At 41.1% G+C, this 20,623-nt stretch overlaps 2 protein-coding genes across 3 annotated transcripts; both read right to left on the bottom strand.

The window, feature by feature from the left end:
- Positions 1–2,620: 2,620 nt before the first annotated feature.
- Positions 2,621–12,173, bottom strand: LOC121521387 (cytochrome P450 2K1-like). Its single transcript, XM_041805339.1, has 9 exons — positions 11,967–12,173; positions 10,211–10,373; positions 8,620–8,769; positions 8,380–8,540; positions 5,876–6,055; positions 4,533–4,674; positions 4,070–4,254; positions 2,892–3,033; positions 2,621–2,808 (listed from the first exon to the last, which is right to left on the bottom strand). Exons 1-9 carry the CDS (start codon positions 12,171–12,173, stop codon positions 2,621–2,623), a joined length of 1,518 nt encoding a protein of 505 aa, XP_041661273.1.
- A 2,790-nt stretch (positions 12,174–14,963) lies between these two features.
- LOC121521407 (cytochrome P450 2K1-like) lies at positions 14,964–19,528 on the bottom strand. 2 transcript variants are annotated; one of them, XM_041805368.1, is made up of 9 exons: positions 19,322–19,528; positions 18,901–19,063; positions 18,645–18,797; positions 18,411–18,568; positions 18,160–18,339; positions 15,714–15,855; positions 15,449–15,633; positions 15,237–15,378; positions 14,964–15,151 (listed from the first exon to the last, which is right to left on the bottom strand). In XM_041805368.1, exons 1-9 carry the CDS (start codon positions 19,526–19,528, stop codon positions 14,964–14,966), a joined length of 1,518 nt encoding a protein of 505 aa, XP_041661302.1. The 2 variants fall into 2 exon arrangements, with proteins under 2 accessions (XP_041661302.1, XP_041661303.1); XM_041805369.1 differs by having other exon boundaries at positions 18,411–18,571; positions 18,648–18,797.
- Positions 19,529–20,623: the final 1,095 nt, after the last annotated feature.

Below are 20,623 nucleotides of genomic sequence, written 5' to 3'. Positions count from 1 at the left end.
GGGGGGCGTCAAACTCTGGCTGCTTCAGCTTCAATTAGACTGCAGCATCCCAGAAGTATGTCCTTATTGCTAACCTTTTTTTTTCTTTTTAACAACTTTAAAAGAAATAATATGATGCACAATACATTAACACAAACACAGCGAAATTCACATTCTTTCATAATTTCTAATATATGGGAAGAATTGTAGTAAACAAATATAGAGTTAAAAAGGTCATCATGATAAAATTGTGTTTTGTTTTCTTCTTCAAATGAAAGTAAAAGAAAAATTCAGTCAAATAAATTAAATAAGTCATCTATAATACAAAGGGGTAGAGTTTTGTATGACTTTTATAGCTGTATTAAATCATAGTTTTGTTGCTGACTACATCACGTCTTCATATCACATCCACAAAGCAAAAAGCAGTCATTCAAAAACCTAATTTATACCTTTAAAATGGCAAAACTGAAGATTACAACCATTGGTGATTCTAATATTTAGAGAGCCGCTTAAACGACTTTTTTGCTCTTTATTCGGTGTGTTTATTTGCTCTGGTCCTGAATTCTTTATGATTGCATTAATGACCATGTCTGTGATTGTTATATTTCAATAAAGGATTTGGGAGAAAAAAAAATCAGCATTTGTTCTGAGCAAGACCAGAGCATGAACTGCTTATATATGCTCAGAGACATGCTGATGTTTTAGACTGATGTTGCAAGCTAATTCGAGTCGAAGCAGCCAATCAGAGTGTGACGCCCCCAGCTCTCTGATTGGTTGACTTTGTAGCACATATGTTGCACTGTGCACAACTTGATAGATCATGCAGGGGAAGTTCAGCATTAACATGAAGGGCTGATTTTCAGAGAGGGAGAGACGGTTGGAGTGAGCGTGCAGCAGTCTGTCAGCGAGTTCATGACAGAATGTGGTGTAAAACTGAGCACTGAAGAGATTCTTGTTTGCTCAACCTGAAGTATTTCTTTGCTCAAGTTTAATTTTCCTCAAATATGATAAGTGTGCTTGCACAATATATTTTTCTGCACTCACAATTTCCCAGTGCTCGCTCAGACCTGAGGCACAAATATAACTCCATGTGTGTCCTTATAGAACATAATGAGAGCAAGCACGAGTGATAAATTCAGCTATATTTTACTTATTCCTATCACAGTATTACAAACCAGCCATGGGAGAAGCAGTGTGAAGTGACACATGATATTTGCACCACTGCCCTGTTCTCTTTCACATGCATTTAAATGGCTGAGGATAGCTTCCTCTGTGCACACACTATTAGACATTTCAATGTCAATAGACTGGATTAAGTGATTAACATTTGTAGTGATGTTAGAGAGGAGGAGCCTAAAACTTTATCATGGTGGATGATCCTTAACACCCCCAGCAGCACCACCTGCTGGACAGACAGCAGAGCATTTCCTACAGCAGACTGGTGCAGCTCCACTGTCACAAGGACAGGTAGTAACTGATCTATCCTTTTCTCCATATTTGTCAGTTTTTCTGAGATATCACACCATTTACAAGAGGAGCCTGAAATTTACAGGGCAGAGAATTACATTTTTTATAGATGCAATGCAATGCCAGGTGATGTCCCATGCTTCTACTGCAAGAAAAGAAGCCCTTCTACTGTCAAAAATCAACACTGTTTTTAATTGTTTTATTGATAAAATGACAACAAAATAGGACAACATGATGCTCTTATCAATGGAGCTTTGTATAAAGTACAAAGTGTTTCTGACATATAAAATAAGAAAATAATTAAAAAAAACATTATATATAATCAAGGGTCAGAAATGTCAAACTGTCTGGACAGAATCCGGTCTTTGGACCAAGGTTGTTTCTGACATAGAAAATAAGAAAGAAACAAAAAACAACAACAACAAAAAACTCCCTGGTTGCTTGGAACTTAGGTAGGGATCTAGCATTGGTCAGAAACGTGAAACTGTCTGGGACAGAATCCGGTCTTTGACCAAGGTTGTTTCTGACATAGAAAATGAGAAACAAACAAATAAAAAAACAAAACAAAATAAAAAAAAAGTTGGTTGCTTGGAGTTCAGATAGGGATCTGGTATTGGCCAGAAATGTTAAACTGTCTGGGACAGAATCCGGTCCCCGGACCAAGGTTGTTTCTGGCATCCGGGATCATCCAGAAACGTGAAACTGTCTGGGACAGAATCCGGTCTTTGACCAATGTTGTTTCTGGCATATATATATAGAGGGATTGGCCAGAAACGTGAAACTGTCTAGGACAGAATCACGTCCCCGGACCAAGGTTGTTTCTGGCATCCGGGATAGGTCAGAAACTTGAAACTTTCTGGGACAGAATCCGGTCTCTGGACCAAGGTTGGTTCTGGCATATATATATATATATATATATATATATATATATATAATAAAGTAAATAAATGAAAAATAAACAGAGAGGAACCTGGGTTTTGATCTTTTGCAGGTCTTATTTGCTTTAAAATGATTCCATCGTGTTTCTTTTTCCCGTTGTCATTGTGTTTTAATGTACTGCGTGAAGCCCGTGGCATTGTCTTGTTGCTGAAATGTGCTATATACAAATAAACTTGCCTTTCCTAAAGTATTTATTCACAGTTTTGGAGCAGTAGAAGCGTTTCCATCCTTCTCCTCACATACAGGACACAGCACACAGTTTATGAGGAACAGGGCTGAGGGTGAATCCCACACGAGGAGTCAGATCCAGATCCTCCTCTGAGACTCCGGGAGGAGGAGTGAAGCGAAAGTGCTGCAGGAGGGTGGTGAAGAAGATGAAGAGCTCCATCCGGGCCAGGCCCTCCCCCACACAAACCCTCCGGCCTGCAGGAGGGAATGAAGGAAAGATGTAGGTCGACTGTAGGTTAAATAAACGGTGACAGGAAGTGACGGCTCGGCAAACAAACCTGCAGAAAAAGGCATGAAGGCGTCTGGCTTGACAAACTTTCCATCTCTGTCCAGGAAGTGGGCGGGGTTAAAAGTATGAGGGGTCGCCCACTCGCTCTCATCATACAGGACGGATGTCAACAGAGGGTACACCGTGGTTCCCTTTAGACAGGACAACAGTCATTAGGCCATATTTTAAAGGGATAGTTCAGCTTTTTGAAGGGAAGTGGTCATCAATGATATTATTAAACTAACAATTTACAATATAAAGGTGCATCTCAATTTTTTTTTCCTGTCATCAAAAGCTGGAGCCTATCCCAGCTGTCACTGGGCGAGAGGCGGGGTACACCCTGGACTGGTCGCCAGCCAATCACACAAGCCCAACCTAACCCTGTAGAGAATCTCTGAGGAAATGTCAAGAGGAAGATGAGAGACTCAACAATCCAGACATCTGAAGGCTGCTATCAGAGCAACCTGGGCTTCATAACACCACAGCAGTGCCACGGACTGATCGCCACCATGCTACATCACATAGATGCAGTAATGTGTGTAAAAGGAGCCCCGAACAAGTACTGAGTAAATAAATGAGCACGATTTGGCAGCAGGTCAACATTTCTACATCATAAATCCTTTTCTGGACTGATGATTTGTGATGTTCTAATATTTTGAGATAGTGGATTTTTGATTTATGTGATCTGTAAGCTGTAATCATCAACATCTAAACAAAAAGATCTTTAAATATGTATGAGATGAATCTAGAATAAATGGAAATTTCACTTCTTGAATGAAATCAGTGGAATAAGAAAAGAGTGTTTTCATGATATTCCATTTTTTTAAAGATGCCCCTAATATCCCTATCCCATATTTGAAGCATACTTTTATGAGATCTCTATCTAATCAACGAGATCGATAGGTTACTCAACAAACTGTTGAATACAATCAGATAAATTATAAAATCTGATACAAATGTGATACAAAAAAAAGAAATATGTGAAATTTTTTGCATTTTTTCTTTTGGGGATTTTGGTAAAAAAAATTGAATAAACATTTCAGATCCACAAAAGGGAATTTTCTGGCTAATATTTAAGTTATCAGGCTTTAACAGGATATAACTCAACTGTCAGGCAGGAAAAATTCAAGTTAAGATGTTTTAGACTCCAACAGCTGATCAGTGCACTGTAGGTGGAGGAATCAGAACCTTCTTAATGAAGAAACCCTGGAAGAGAACATCCCTGGTGGTTTTGTGGGGGAGTGACATGGGGACGACGTTGCCCACTCTCTGCGTCTCATGAATGACGGCGTCTGTGAAGGGAAGATTCTTCCTGTCATCGAGCTGCACCCGACGGCTTCCTACCACCCTGCTCAGCTCCTCCTGGACCTGGTCTACAAAAACACAAATGATTGCAGCAAAAACAGTCCAAACTAAGCTTTCATCATGTCAATTTCTTTAAAAACAGCTTTATTGATGTGACTTTGTGACATTTAGTGGCATTTTTGCTGACATAGTGAACAAAAAAAAACAATGACTTCCTCGTGAATGGAGCCTTCATCGGGCACAGATCAAAACAATAAAAAGTATTTTCACTGAAGCTGCCCAAGTCAGCTACTCCAAGACTCTATTTAAATTTATTTTAAATGATTAGACATTGTTCAAAGCCTACCCTGTATTTCTGGATACTTGGCCATCAGCAGAAGTCCCCATCTCAGTGTAGTTGCTGTGGTATCAGTGCCAGCAGCAAACAGACTGAGGACTGTCATCAGAAGATTGTCATCATGGTAGTGACTGTTAGAAATCCCTGATTCCTGCATGTTAAGATGAATGAGAACAATTATTACATAAAAATGACCCAAAACAGTCACATAAGACACTGTCTACAGGGCCTATTGAAGGTATTTACCCACTTGGAGTTTTTTAGTCTTTTATTGATTTTATAAATCAATCATGGTCGATGTAATTCGGCTTTTTTGGACCAACAAAATGAGATTGTTCTCCAGGACATGCATTCATTTTACCCTCTACCTTTGCAAGCCTTCCAGGGCCAGCTACCAAGACGCATCCCCACAGCATGATGTTGCCACCACCATGCTTCACAGTGGGGATGGTGTATTTGTGGTGATGTCAGCGTCTTCTCTGATGGCCAAACAGCTCCATTTTTGTTCATTCTGACCAAAGAACTTTCTTCCTCTTGACCATGTAGTTTCCCACATGCCTTCTTGTGAACTCTAGTCCAGATTGAATCTGAGTTTTCTTCAACAGTGTCTTTCTCTTTGCCACTCTCCCATAAAGCTCTGACTGGTGAAGAACCCGGCCAACAGTTGTTGTCTGCAGAGTCTCTCCCATCTCTGCTGCTGATGCTTGGAACTCCTTCAGAGTAGTCATAGGTGTCTTGGTGGCCTCTCTCACTAGTCTCCTTCTTGCACGCTCACTCAGTTTGTGAAGACGGCCTGATCTAGACAGATTTACACATGTGCCATATTCCTTCATTTCTTGATGTTTTTAACTGAACTCCGGAGGATGTTCAGAGTCTTGAAGTGTTTTTTATCTCCACGGTGTAATGGTAGCTATGAATATTGATGAACTAGTGACTGGACCTTTCAGACCCAGGTGTCTTTACACAACATTTACTGAGACACATTCACTGCACTCAGCATGGAGACCACAGACACGAGGACAGATTTAACCATTTTCTAATAAACTTAGCAATAATACAGCAGCAGTTTGATCAGAATTGGATGACAAGAATCTTATACCTATTAAGCCAGCCTTAACCCTGATTTAACAACATGGAAGTATATCATAAGGTTTAAAAAATAAAGAGAGTGCTTCTCTTGTTACGGTTTAAACCTCCTTGTCAGAGAAGAAAATGAAAATGTTTGTCAGCCTGAAAGCCCCATTTTGACTGCTGTAGATACAAAGAGGGATATGAACAGCACCTATACAAAATCACATTTATCAGATCATCTCATAGGACAGGTCTGAAGTTGGTTCATAAATCGTCCATACCTCAAGGCTTTGCTTCCTGACCAGAAAGGCATCCACAAATCCTCTGCACATCTGTGGATTGAGGGTTTCTTTCAGGTGCTTGAAGAGCTCCAAGTTTTGGTTTAAAACCCAGTCTGTGTTTTTCTGGAACTCTCTGTTGTTAGCAAACCATTTACCGACCCATGGGAACAGGTTATACAGCTGGAGACAAACAGACACATGACACAAGTGTATCTGTGTTCACTTTCTATGCTGTATGTGCAAAGATCATATATCCTTTTTCAGTAAAAACCCTAAATTCCAAAATTGTTGGAACATTGTTTAAAATGTGAACAATTATTTGCAAATTTGTTCAAGCCTAAATTATGATGTTTGTAAGTATAGGATTTGATGCCTTTAGAAAGTTCTAAAAAGTTAGAACTGGAGAAGGAAAAGATTGAGAAAGCCAGGGAATGTCCAGAAAACAGATGGATCATTCCACAGGTAGGACGGTTGCTTGGTAACAGGTGGTACTGTGATTGTGTTTGACAGGGGCCCACTTGAAAGACTCAGGCATGATTTTATACTAGAATGCATGGGCTCAGAAATACTCCCAGAAATCACTGTCTGTCACAGCTGGCCCTGCCATTTTAAATTGATTTTAATGGTCTTGGTCTTGTCTCGTTCTCAGTCTTGACTCGGTCCCGGCCCGTAAAAGTCTTTGCCTTGACTCAGTCTCGACCCCTAAAAGATTTGGTCTTGTCTTGGTCTCGGCTTATCTCAGTCTTGACTCGATCTCGTCCCCTAAAAGTCTTGGTCTTGTCTCTGTCTCAGTCTTGATTCATTCTCAGTTTAGGCTGAGTCAAGAACTAAATGTCTCGGTCTTGTCTTGGTCTAGGCTTGACTTGGTCTCGGTCTTGACTCCACTCGACCCCTAAAAGTCTTGTTTTGGTCTTGTCTTGACTCAGTCTCGACCCCTATAAGTCTTGGTCCTGTCTCAGTCTCTGTCTTGACCCCGTCTCAACCCATTAACATCTTGGTCTTGTCTCAGTCTTGGACCTGACTCAGTCTTGACCCCTAAAAGTCTTGGTCTTGTCTCAGTCTCTGTCTTGACTCAGTCTAGACCTCTACAAGTCTTGGTCTTGTCTTGTTGTCAGTCTTGACTCGGTCCCTACCCGTAAAAGTCTTTGTCTTGCCTCTGTCTCAGTCTTGACTCATTCCAGTCGAGACTGAGTCAAGAACTAAATGTCATGGTCTTGTCTTGGTCTAGGCTTGTCTTGGTCTCGGTCTTGACTCCACTCGACCCCTAAAAGTCTTGTTTTGGTCTTGTCTTGACTCAGTCTCGACCCCTATAAGTCTTGGTCTTGTCTCAGTCTCTGTCTTGACTCTGTCTCAACCCCTTAACATCTTTGACTTGTCTCAGTCTTGGACCTGACTCAGTCTTGACCCCTAAAAGTCTTGGTCTTGTCTTGGTCTTGATGTGTCTTGGTCTCCGACTTGACTCAGTCTCGACCCCTAAAGTCTTGGTCTTGTCTCTTTCTCGGTCTTGACCTGGTCTTGAACGCTAAAAGTCTTAGTTTATTCTTGGTCTCGGCTTGTCTCAGTCTCTGTCTTGACCCCTGAAAGTCTTGTGCTTGTCCTTGTCTTGGTCTTGACCTGGTCTTGAACCCTAAAAGTCTTAGTTTTTTCTTGGTCTCAGCTTGTCTCAGTCTCTGTCTTGACCCCTTAAAGTCTTGGTCATGTAGTTGTCTCAGTCTTGACCTGGTCTTGAACCCCTAAAAGTCTTGGTTTTGTCTTGGTCTTGATGTGTCTTGGTCTTGGACTTGACTCAGCCTTGACCCCTAAAGTCTTGGTCTTGTCTGTGTCTCTGTCTTGACAGGGTCTTGAACCCTAAAAGTCTTGGTTTTGTCTTGGTCTTGGCTTGTCTCAGTCTCGGTCTTGAACCCTTAAAGTCTTGGTCTTTTCTTGGTCTCAGAGCACTCTGGTCTTGGGTAGGTCTTGGTCTTGGATAGTGTGGTCTTGGGTACAACACTTACTCTATACATGCTCTGCTAGATAGTCTTGAAGATGTTAAATCCTGGATGGAGCTATATTTCTAAACAAAAAGAAAATGGAAATCTTCTTCGTGGGTCAGTCTGAGCTCCAGGTTATGTCAGAGTTCACAGACCTCTAGGTTCCTCCAGTTGCCCCTCTGTCAACAATCTTGGAGTTATCTTTGAAAGTTCCTATAAATTTTATAAACAGATATTATCAGTGGTAAAGACAAGTTTCATCTAGCTGCAAAGTATTTCCCTTTGAATGAGTTTGGTCCATTGTAGCCCCCTGTATGTCAGTACTGATCAGTCCTTGCTTCGTTGTTTATAGCTGCATGTCTTCTGAAGAGACGGTGTGATCACGTCACACCAGTCTCCCTCCACTGGCTTCCTGTCAGCTTCAGGATCCAGTACATCGTTGCTGCTCAAACCCATTGTTTGACAAGCTGTTTCACTTTCTGTTTTAACTGAAAACAAAAAAAGCTTAAAGCTGAAGAAAACTATCAATGGTACCTGTAACGATGGAGAGCCTCCAAGTTGAATCCTTTTGTTGGACTGATCCACCAATGATGTGAACTCTGGGTCGTCATATTCAAACCTGCTGCCGTAAACGATGGAGCAGATGATATTAGACACCGCATAGTTCACTGGTTGGGTTGTGTCAAAGGCTTCTCCTGTAATGGCATCAAAAAAAGGATAATTCAACCTTTTAGAAGTCATGCTGCTTGTTGTGGTCAACATGATCTCACTGACCTTTGAACTTATTCAGCACTTGGATGAGATGGTCACATTCCTCAGTGATTTTGTCCTCACAGGCTCTCTTGCCCATCCCGAAGTCTCTCAGGTTCATCAAAGAAAATCGTCTCATCTCTTTCCATGACTCCCCATTTGCCCATAAAACACCTGCTCAAAGAAAATTTAAATGATGTATTTCTTTAAATGTGTGCTGGTACATGTCCCTCCAACAGTACTGGAACAGTGAGACCAGTTTCTTTATTTCCGCTGTTTGACTGAAAACATTTGGGTTTGATGTCAAAAGATGAATATGAAACAAGACATCAACATTTCAGCTATTATTTCCAGGTATTTGCATCTGGATCTGATACACAAGATGGCATTTTCTGTAAGAGAACACTGATTTTTCATGTGAGCAAACGTGCTGGAGCAGATAGACTTAAAACAGATTAAAGTGAATAAGACTGAATATTTAGTTGCACTTTAGCATTCTTCCTCTGTGATACTGCTCCAGGCTTTCCCTGCTCTTTCAGTTGTTTGTTCTGGGTGGTTACTCCCTTCAGGCTCCTCTTTAGCTGGTAAAATGCATGCTCTATAGCAGTGGTCCTCAACTTTTCAGCCCCCCACCCCCAAAATAAAGGTGCCAGAGACCAGAGTCCCCACTGTACCTGGGGACAGTTGAACACAACCATGGACAATCAAGAATAGTCATGTGCAGACAAGGCTGCCTGTAAGGGGGGATAAAGGGGAGAGCTTTCTGGGGTACAGCCAAGCTGTGGGCCACCAAAGTTTTTGCAAAAATAGGTTAAAAATGGCAAAAATTGGTAGAAAAGGTGGTGAAATTGGATTTTAAACATAGCAGACATTGGTTAGGAGTGGCAAAAATAAGACAAAACAGGAAAAAATGGGTTTAAGTGGCAAAAATTATCAGAAAAGGTAGTAAAAAGATACTGTAAGTGGCAGAAATGGCTTTGAAAGTGTCAAAAATGGGTGGAAATTTGATGAAATGGGAATTAAAAGTGGTTTAAAGTAACCAAAACAGATTAACTGAGGCAGAAAGATAGGCAGAAGTTGGCAGAATGGGCACAACAGTGAAATGTGGTTAAAATGGGTGTAAAAAATGGAGTTAATAGTGGCAGTAATGGGTTAACAGAGGCAACCATGGGTGTAAAGTTAAGGATTGGATTAGTAGTTAATACACAGAAAAAAAGTGTGCCAAGTGACTGAGTACACCAGTGGTTTCTTTCTTCTTCAGGACATTCCTAATGGTTGTACTGGCTATGGCCAATGTTTGTGCAGCGGCTTTGATTGATTTTCCATCTTCTCTCAGCTTCACAGTGGCTTGTCTTCCACCCATAGTCAGCTCTCTGGTTGTCATGGTTACACCTCTAACTATAAATGCAGTCTGCACAGAAAAACCCCAAATCTGAAACTGAGCGTGGACATTCAGCGCTATTTATTGTTTGTCTTGTATTCATCTTTTGATGCTAAGCCCAAAGACAGCGAAAAAAATAAAGGAACTGGCCTCACTGTTCCAATACTATTGGAGGTGAGTGTATATGAAGGACAACAGCATTCTATATTCTAAATGTGTTGTTTTTTTACTCACCATGGCCTTTGTTGGTTTCTTGTGTTATCCTCAGTGGATCTCTGTCTCCAAACTCGTCTGCATAGTGAACTAGTGCCTCCTTCACTGTCTTGTATCCTGCCAGAACCACCACTTTCTTGGGCCCAAGATACACAGTGAATACCGAGCCATGTTTTTTGGAAAGCTAAAAACAGGAGGAAGTTCTTTTGAAACAGACTGTCTGAACATGATATAGTCAGAACATCAGTCAAAAAACTCAAATTCAGGTGGAGGTAATATCAAAATTAAATGTTTCAGATCACCAAACAAATTTAAACATTAGACAAAGATAACCTGAGTGAATAAGAAATGTAGTTTTACCAGATGATTTCATTTATTAAGGGAAATAAAGCCATCCAAAGCTACCTGGTCCTATGAGGAGAAGTCACTGCCCCTTAAACCTAACAACTGGTTGTTCCACCCATGGCGATAAGAACTGCAAGCAAGCATTTGTGATAACTGTCAATGCGTCTTTCATATATTTGGGGAGTAATTCTGCTTTGCAGAATTGTTTTAATTCAGCCAAATTGGACAACTTATTAGCATGAACAGCCTGTTTAAGGTCTTGTTGGCCACTCCAAAACATTCATTTTTCAAGCCAATCAGAGCTGGACTTGCTGGTGTGTTTGGGATCATTGTCCTGCTGCATCTAAGTGCTCTGGAGATTGAGGTCATGAACTGATGGCTGGACATTCTCCTTCAGGATTTTCTGGTAGAGAGCAGATTTCATTGTTCCATTAATTATGCCAAGTGGTCCAAGTTCTGAAGCAGCAAAGCAGCCCAAGACCATCACACTACCACCGCTATGTTTGACTGTTGGCATGATGTTCTTCTGATGAAATGCTGTGTTAGTTTCACTCCAGATGGAACAGGACACACACCTTTCAAAAAGTTCAACTTTTGTCTCGTAAGAATGTTTTCCTAAAAGTCCTTGTGTTCATCAGGATGTTTTTTTGTCAAATGTAAGACAAGTCTCTGTGTTCTTTTTGGCCAGCAGTGGTTTCGGTCTTGGAACTCTCCCATGATGCCATTTTTTGCCAGTGTCTTTCTTATTGTACAATCATGAACTCTGATTTTAACTGAATCCGTAAGGCCTGCAGGTCTTTAGATGTTCTGGGTTCTTCTGGGACCTCCTGGATGAGTCTTCCATGCGCACTTGGAGTCATTTTGGTAGGTTGGCCTCTCCTAAGAAGGTCCACACCTGTTCCAAGTTTTCTGCATTGGTGGGTAATGGGTCATACTATGATTCACTGGAGTCCCAAAGCCTTAAAATGTCTTTGTAACCTTTTCCAGTCTAACAAATGTCAGTGATGATTTAACTAGGGGGGCTATCATATTGTCACACAGAGCCAGATAGGTTATGGCTTTTATCACTGTCTAATATAAAAATGTGTTTGATGATTTAAACATTTAAGTGTGAAAAATATGCAAAAAAAAAAAAAAAAAAATCAGAAATCAGAAAAGCCAAGTACTTTTCCACACCACTGTACTTAAAGCTCTCTAACACAGTAGTTCTCAGCTGGTCCAGCGTCAGGATTTACCACCAACTCCTTTGCAACTGACATTTCTTCGTGTCACTATTCCATACATTTTTTAATCAGCACATGTTTGTGACCTGCTGAAAACAGGTCCCTGACCCACTTTTAGGTCCTGACTCTCCAGTTGAGAACTTCTTCTCTAATGCACAGTGCTGATTTTAGCAGACAATGAACACCTACAAAGAAAAATACTGCCTCACCTTCACTAATGTGTTGTACGGTCGTTTGAGGTCTATCTGCAGCAGGTTACCCAGCAGAGGAAGGGGTCTTGGCCCTGGCGGCTCCTTCCTGTAGGCCTGGGAGCTGAATCCGGAGAAGAGGACCATGCAGACCATTCGCAGGACCACCAGAGCGCCCAACAGGGAGACTGAAGTGGAGAGCTGAGGGAATATATCAAGGATCCCCATGACTTTGTAGGAAAATGTGTTGCTTGAACGCTCACAAACACTCTTCCTGAGCATGAAAGCCTTCTCTGTAGAGATAGTGTGAGGAGGAGGAGTGACCCAAATTCATAAACAGTAAACATTTACAGTTCTCTGTTTAACTTTGAGGAACAGCTTGAGGTTCACTTATGCTCCCTTTACATACAAAAGTAGGTCCATGTGTTTTAAACGATGCAACCATCACTGCCCACATACTGACGCCGGTCTGTGTTATTGGCATGGACGATAAGAAATCAGTCCACTAGAGGTCACTGTCTCACACGGAACTCCAACACTCCTGCTAGTGGCTTGCTAGTTTCTCACACAGAGGTTTTAGTCTGGGGAAATTTTTTCTTGCTACTGGTATGAAACCATCATTCAGAGTTAGGAGACAGCTCCAAAGTGTTTACTCTGTGAAATGCAGTGTTAAACACTGTTAGATATTAAGAAATATGCAGGAGTGCATGTACAAAATGATTCACTGACAACTCATGATCCCTGGCTAATGTGACGGCATTTACACCGCATTCCATAAAGAACTGAAAATGGTCATTCATTGAATTTGCAGCATTAGGAGGTCATATTTACTGAAATCAAAGCTATTTCAATCAAAAACATCTTAACAGGCCAGGTTCCATGTTAACATAGGAGCCCTTCTTTGATATCACCTTCACAATTCTTGCATCCATTGAACTTGTGAGTTTTTGGAGAGTTTCTGCTTGAATTTCTTTGCAGGATGTCAGAATATCCTCCCAGAGCCACAGTTTTGATGTGAACTGCCTCCCACCCTCATAGATCTTTAGCTTGAGGATGCTCCAAAGGTTCTTAACAGGGTTGAGGTCAGGGGAGGATGGGGGCCACACCATGAGTTTCTCTCCTTTTATGCCCATAGCAGCCAATGACACAGAGGGATTCTTTGCAGCATGAGATGGTTCATTGTCATGCTTGAAGATGATTTTCCTATGGAAGGCACGGTTTGTCTTTTTGTACCATGAAAGAAAGTGGTCAGTCCAAAACCCTATATACTATGCTGAGGTCATTTTCACACCTTCAGGGACCCTAAAGGGGCCTACCAGCTCCCTCCCCATGATTTCGGCCCAAAACATGACTCCGCCCCCTCCTTGCCGATGTTACAGCCTTGTTGGGACATGGTGGCCATCCACCAACCATCCACTACTCCTCCATCTGGACCATCCAGGGTTGCACGGCACTCATCAGTAAACAAGACTGAAAATGAGTCTTCATGTATTTCTGGGCTCACTGCAACCGTTTCTGCTTGTGAGCATTGGTTAGGGGTGGCTGAATAGTAGGTTTATGCACGACTGCAAGCCTCTGGAGGATCCTACACCCTGAGGTTGGTGGGATTCCAGAGGCACCAGCAGCTTCAAATACCTGTTTGCCTTTATCTACACAAACCCATCTGTGCTCTGAATCAGCCACAAATTTCTTCACAGTACGATGATTACGTTTACATTTTCCTAAAATATCTAATGTTCTCATACCTTGCCCGAGGCATTACACTGTTTGATGCTTTTCAGCAGCAGAGATCCTTTTTTCTTTCCCATATTGCTGAAACCTGTGGCCTGCTTAATAATGTGGAACATCCTTCTTCAGTAGTTTTCCTTTAATTGGGCTCACCTGGCAAACTAATGATCACAGGTGTCTGAGATTGATTTCAGTGATCCAAAGAGCCCTGAGACTTAATAGCATCCATGAGTTTAACTGAAAAACAGAATTTGAATGTTTATGACACTAAAATCAAATTTGCATAATAATTTGGAATGCGGTTTTGACTTTTCAGGAGTTTACGTTTAGTTGATTTCTCTGTGGTAACCCTGTCAGATACAAACACTACACTTCCTTTTCAGATGGCAACCTGCTTTTATTTTGAAGGAAAATAAGAAACTTTTGGTAGGCGACAACATAGACAAGATGGAGCAAAGTTCAGATTAAAAAGTAAATCAAAGAAGCTTGAGGGAGCAGTAAAAGAAAAATCAGAGGAAGCAGGTGACTCTTTTTAACCTTGTAGAACCCAGCATAGCACCGGCGCTATGATTGGCATATTCATTTTTGATTGGCAGTAGATTTGAAACTGGATAAGATAGATCGATCATTCTTTTTGCATATAAAATCTAGGGAGTTACACTAACATTTCACACATTCACCATGTTTCGGAGCGCTTTTTCGTTGTAGCGATGTAGTAGTGATGGAGTCACCTGGTCACACCAAACAGTTTTACAGCTGGCACAAAGCTTTCAAACTAATCACAGCATCAGATGAAGAGTCCAACTACTCATCTGGCTCGTTATTTATTTATTTTTTTTTACAGGTTACAAACTTGACTATATCTCATAAATCAAGTTATGTACAGACTCCAAATAAATTTTGTGTGGTTCCACAGAGTATCGTGCGACTTTTTTACATTTACATATATGAGGGATACAGCTGTGCAATTCTGTATTTTGAAATATATGTGAAAAAAACAAAAACGATTTTCTTTTTTTCTTTTAAGGTTTATTGCACTTTTAAGCAATTTATTGTAGTAGTTAAGACATAAGTCAATACTTATTATTATAACTTTGGATATAAGGGTTATATTGATGTAAAGCAAATAAAAATACTCCCAAAAATTGCACTACAGTCTGTAAAAATGTAAGAATATGTCCTGGAGGACTTGCACAATGGTAGGTTTTACTGTTTAATGTGCTATTTGCAGCCTTAAATCTCACACCAAAGTAGGCCCTAGTGGATCCACCTCTCAGTCCGTCCATTTCTTTACATACGGGGAACAGCACACAGAGTGTGAGTCGGGGGATCACAGAGAAGCAGCAGCTTTGGAGTCAGATCTATTTCATCCTCTGAGACTCCAGCAGGAGGAGTGAAGTGAAAGCGTTGCAGGAGCGTAGAGAAGAAGATGAAGAGCTCCATCCTGGCCAGACTCTCTCCGAGGCAAGCTCTACGACCTGCAAAAAAAAAAATGTTTAAAGGCTCAGCCTATTCTGAAAATACATTAAACCTGGATGAGAGATGACAGCTGAGCAAACAGACCTGCAGAAAAAGGCATGAAGGCATCTGGTTTTACAAACTTTCCATCTTTGTTGAGGAAGTGGGCGGGGTTGAAGGTGTGAGGTGTCTCCCACTCGTTCTCATCGTACAGGACGGTTGTCAACAGAGGGTAGACTGCGGTCCCCTGAGGACAACAAACCCATAAATACACGTTCCACAATCATTACATGAGTATGAAGGGTGCATAAGCTGACCTTCTTAATGAAGTGACCCTGGAAGGTAACGTCTCTGCTTGCTCTATGAGGAATGGCTACAGGTGCGATGTTAGCCAGTCTCTGTGTCTCATGGATGACAGCGTTGGTGAAAGGAAGATTCTTCCTGTCGTCTAGTCGTACTTGACGACTCCCTAGAACTTTACTGAGCTCCTCTTGGACCTGGTCTGGCAGATAAGAAGGCAGTTTTTATAAAAGCACATTGTGTGAGCTGGACAGAAAAATGTGGACATCCTCAGCTCCTTACCTTGTATTTTTGGATACTTGACCATGAACAGAAGAGCCCATCTCAGTGTCGTTGCAGTCGTGTCAGTCCCAGCAGAAAATAGATTCATCACCATCATCGCAAGGTTTTCATCATGGAAATGACTGTTGGTAATCCCAGACTCCTAAATGATAAGACTAAATTATTTCCAACATGATTTTTTCTTAAATCCCCAACAACAGCAGTGAAGCTGAACTTTTTATGAAGCAGCAGTTTGCCATTTTGCCATGTGCCAGTGTGATCAGTCTGAGAACTCACAAAACAGCATTGACTATCAGGGTGGTGTCACACTATGTACCAATTTTTTGGGAATTGTGGTTTGGTCTTTAGCAGTCCACATGTTTCCTCTTTATCTTATCATCTAAATGTGCTCAGCTGTATTACGGATAAAAATTAATAACAAAAAGAATGCATTTACACATAATACAAGAAAATTTCCAAAAAAGTTGGGACACAATGTCAAATGTTAAAAAAACCCAGAGTGCTTTGATTTTCAAATCTCATTAACTCGTATTCTATCAGATGTTGAAACTGATACATTTTACCATTTCATTAAGACTATTAATATTGATGTCAGCAATATGTCTTAAAAAAATAGGGACGGGCAACAGAAGGCTAGAAAAGTAAGTTGTACAATTGAAAAACAGTTGAGGGAGCATTTTGCAACTAAATAGATTAATTGGCAACAGGTCAGTAACATGACTGGGTATAAGAGGAGCATTTTAGAGAGGCAGAGTCTCTCAGAAGTAAAGAAGGACAGAGGTTCACCAGTCTGCAAAAACTGCCTAAAAATTATGGTTCGATATCAGAAAAATGCTCCTTGATATAAAATTGCAAAAGACTTGTAAAACATTCAGAAAATCTAGAGAAATCTTTGCCGAAGGTGCTCGTGATATTCTGGCCATCAGGGCCACTGAATTGAAAATGACATGATTCTGTACTGGAAACACTTCCGGAAATCATTGTCTGCCATCCATAAGTGACAGTTAAAGCTGGATCATGCACAGAAGTAGCCACACGTGAACAGGATCCAGAAAAGTTGCCATCTGCTCTGGACCAAAGCTCATTTAAAATGGACAAAGGCAAAATGAAAAACTGTTCTGTGGTCAGATGAATCAAATTTGAATTTGTTTTTGGAAACCAGGAATGTAAACTAAGATTATGGGAAATCGGGTTCTTAGAGATCTAGATCTTTTCACTCAGCTCTTTTGGTTTCCGAATGACTCTTTAATTAGGTACCAGTTTAACTTCATTTAACCTACCAAATTTAGCAATATCATCATATGTGATTGATGTTTGTGCTGGTATTTCACTCCAATTATACTCATTAATTATTAAAGAAAACATCATGGAAATATTTTTCACAATTGAATGTCCCCCCCAAAAACCTTGCTGGTCACATGAATTCTGCACACTGCCTGGGCTGTATAATACCCCTGATATAAAACATTAACTTTACACCTTCATAACCTTGCAAAACAGAGGGATTCACCAGTTTCTGTGTCTCACTGGTGAATCCATCTTGCAAAGCTCCCATCTGAGCCGTTTGGGCCCTGTTAGAAAGTGACAGGACCAATCAGTAACGAGGGGCAGTACTTTCAGGAACGGCGGAGTCGTGATGTAACAACAAGAGGCCAATGCAATTATGGTGGAAGAGCTTAGTGTAGATTCTACTAAAGCGCCAGTTTTACTAGAACTTGACGACATTTCTTCTTTAAAAGAAGAACAAAGAACAGCAGTGAGTTGTTTTCATTTCAAAAATGACAAAAGTCATGAACTGACACGTCTACAGTCACCATGGTTTGTGTTATGCAGCTCTCTATTGAGTTTACTGGTCTGTAGCAGCGCACCCCGGTTTGGGGCTATGACGTCACATGTTTTGTTGCTCCGATTGGCCCGTTAAGATGTGACAAACAGAACGTTCATTCAATCACCCTCCGAGTTTTTTTTTCAAAGGCTCTGCCCTTTCCCAAACACCGTCTATGGAAGGTTAACCAGTTGGATGTGTGAAACAAATCCATCAGGTGTGTCAGGTTAACACCATCAAGCATGAGTCCTATGTGGCGTGCCTGTGGTAGAGTGGTGATGAGAAAAGATCATCCCTACTAATCAATCACATAACACACAGAGACACACAAATATAGAAGAATAATATTAGTAATGGTAAAAATGATGGATCCTATCATTTACGTACAAGAGCCGGCTCTTTGAACCGGCTCGTTCATGAACGGCCCATCTCTGGTGGTATGGGGTTATATTAGTGTCTATGGCGTGGGCAGCTAACACATCTAGAAAGGAACTATCAATGATGAAAAGTATGTAGAGATTAGTGTGTGCCAGCTGTGGACACAGACCTTTAAACCATGAAACCATGAAATGGATTCAAGCGCTCAATCGGCTCTATAAGCAAATAGATGAGTTCTCTGACCTCCAGCTTCAGCTTTCTGACCAGAAAGGCATCCACAAAACCTCTGCACCTCTCTGGATTGAGGGTCTCTTTCAACTGACTGAAGAGGTTTATGTTCTGCTTCCTGGTTGCATCGCCCAATTTAAGGAAGTCCTTCCTGTTAGAGATCCATTTGCAGGTCCAGGGAAACAGGTTGTAGATCTGACGAGGCAAAGTACTCATTAAGATACTATATGTTTTAAATACTCATAAAAACATCTCCCATACTGTACCTTCACTGACAGGGAACCCAGGAGAGGACCCTGTTTGTGAATGCGCTCTAGCAGAGTAGTAAACACTGGACTGTCATAATCAAATCTGCTGCCGTAGACCATGGAGCAGATGATGTTAGAGACCGGATAGCTCAGCGGTTCAGTCGTATCAAAAGCTTCTCCTGCAGCAAGAAAAGAAACGATAATCCTGTTTCTACTGTTGTGTGACATTGATGCTTAAATTAAGATTATCACTACCTTTAAATTTTAAAAACAGCTCAGTGAGATGTTCACATTCCTCAATGATCTTGTCCTCTGATGCCCTCTTTCCCATGCCGAAGTCTTTCAGGTTCATTAAGGCGAAACGCCTCATCTCTCTCCAAGAATTGCCGTTTGACCATAGAATACCTTCGCAGAAGTAGTTCAAAAATATTTCTAATATGCAACAAGAGGGTAAAAAGTAATGTGCAAAAGACAAAATCAAATCAGAATAAGTTTGATTTGTACTTACCATGTCCCTGATTTAAATCGTGCATGATCTCTAATGGATCTCTATCTCCAAACTCATCAGCATGATTCACAAGTGCCTCCTTCACTGTCTTGCATCCTGCCAGCACCACCACTTTCTTCAGACCCAAGTAGACCGTGAAGACCGAGCCATATTCCTTAGACAGCTGGGGATTATATCAGAGGTGCTACTCTGTCACATACAATGTCTAAAACTGTTACACATGAAGCAATCTGCAGGAGAGCATGTTCAAAATGACTCATTGACGTCTGATAGCTATTATGACAGCTTTTAATGCTTTTGCTGTGTAATCTGTATTGTCTTAATATAACAGTGCTTTACTTCCTGTTTGCATCAAAGCCTGCTTTTATTTTGAAGAAAATAAATAACTTCTCCTCCAGCAACACTCATCAGCTCAGCTCACCTCTGCTAATGTGTTGTAGGGTATCTTGCTGTCGAGCTGGAGCAGATTCCCAAGAACTGGAAGTGGTTTTGGTCCTGGAGGCTCCTTCCTGTCTTCCTTGGGGTGAAAACTGGAGGAGGAGATGAAATAGACGAGCAGCAGGATCAGCAGAGCCACAAATAGAAAGACGGAGCTGGAGGACTGGAGGATTGGCTCTGGAATCTCCATGGATCCAGAAGAAAACGAGTCCTCTCTGCTCCCTTTGGCTCTGTGAGTGTTTGTAAAGTGATTCACTGGCAGCAGCCAGGAGGAATCAGTCAGTTCTTTTGTTAGAAAAATTAATGCTGGAGGAGAAACAAATACAGTTACATAACTCACTAAAAAAAGATTTTAAAGATAGACTTAAAGAATACCTTAGAGTACCCTGTCTTCACGGAGTTTAGAAAGGGACGCAGACTAACACCCAGACAGGATGAACTTTCTGTGTTTATCTGCTAAGTTGTTGTCGTGATGTTAAAGCCCAACAGCCCCAAGCTTGGTCTGACGTCATATACATCCCTGCAGCTGTTTACAGAAACTGGGACTGAACTTCATGACACCACAACATATGCAAAGTCTCTGAAAGAGGGTGACAACACTATGTAGAAAATACTGGACGCTGCCTGAGTGACGGCGGCCATGAGGTTACTGAAAGGAGGCTCCTGAGGCCAATGTGGGGCAACTGCCATATTAAAAACGCTGTCTCATACCTTAGATCTGGCAAAGAGTTGAAGCTGAGGAGAGCTGAGGACAGCTACATCAGGTCGACTCACAGTCACACCAAGAATACTTTAAATAGCACTTTAAATGATTTGAGTTTAAAGAAATGGCTAAATTAAGTCGTGACAAGGGGTGAAAGGGGGCAAAATGGGTTAAGAGGGTATTGATTGATATTGAAAAATGCCAAAAGTGGCAAAAATGAGTTAGAAAAATACAAAAAAGGCAGAAATGGTTAGAAAAATAGTTTTCATTTCATAAAGATGAAGTAGTGCAGAACAAAAAGATACCAAACATGAGCATGGTAGACATTTTCTGAGTGGTTCAGACTGCAAAAAGAAAATTATTAACAAAATGGCAAATTAGCCGTGGACCTCCAAGGGTTAAAGGGCAGATCAACTAAAGAATAGCGCTGCTTTTTTTATTTACTCGAAAAACAAGGGCAAAAAATGGCTGGAAAATTTGTGAAAGGGTTAAAAGGTGACAAAAAAGGTTTAAAATTGCTGAAAAAGGCAGAACGTGGTAAAAATGGGAGCCAAATGGCTAAATCAAGTAGTGAAAAGGGGT

This window comes from Cheilinus undulatus, linkage group 14 (assembly GCF_018320785.1).
Source record: "Cheilinus undulatus linkage group 14, ASM1832078v1, whole genome shotgun sequence".
Taxonomy (NCBI): Eukaryota; Metazoa; Chordata; class Actinopteri; order Labriformes; family Labridae; genus Cheilinus; species Cheilinus undulatus.
Note: the sequence above shows the minus strand (reverse complement) of the source record. Positions and strands in the feature narration are given on the sequence as shown.

Bases quoted from the DNA above. Each gene is read 5' to 3' on its own strand.
- LOC121521407 (XM_041805368.1), bottom strand. From the start codon at position 19,528: ATGGAGATTCCAGAGCCAATCCTCCAGTCCTCCAGCTCCGTCTTTCTA. The intron at 15,379-15,448 runs GTCAGCTTATGC...TGTTGTCCTCAG, and splicing joins AGGGTCACTTCATTAAGAAG to GGGACCGCAGTCTACCCTCT. The intron at 15,152-15,236 runs GTCTGTTTGCTC...TTTTTTTTGCAG, and splicing joins CTTCATGCCTTTTTCTGCAG to GTCGTAGAGCTTGCCTCGGA.
- LOC121521387 (XM_041805339.1), bottom strand. From the start codon at position 12,173: ATGGGGATCCTTGATATATTCCCTCAGCTCTCCACTTCAGTCTCCCTG. The intron at 3,034-4,069 runs GTTCTGATTCCT...TCCTGTCTAAAG, and splicing joins AGGGTTTCTTCATTAAGAAG to GGAACCACGGTGTACCCTCT. The intron at 2,809-2,891 runs GTTTGTTTGCCG...TCCCTCCTGCAG, and splicing joins CTTCATGCCTTTTTCTGCAG to GCCGGAGGGTTTGTGTGGGG.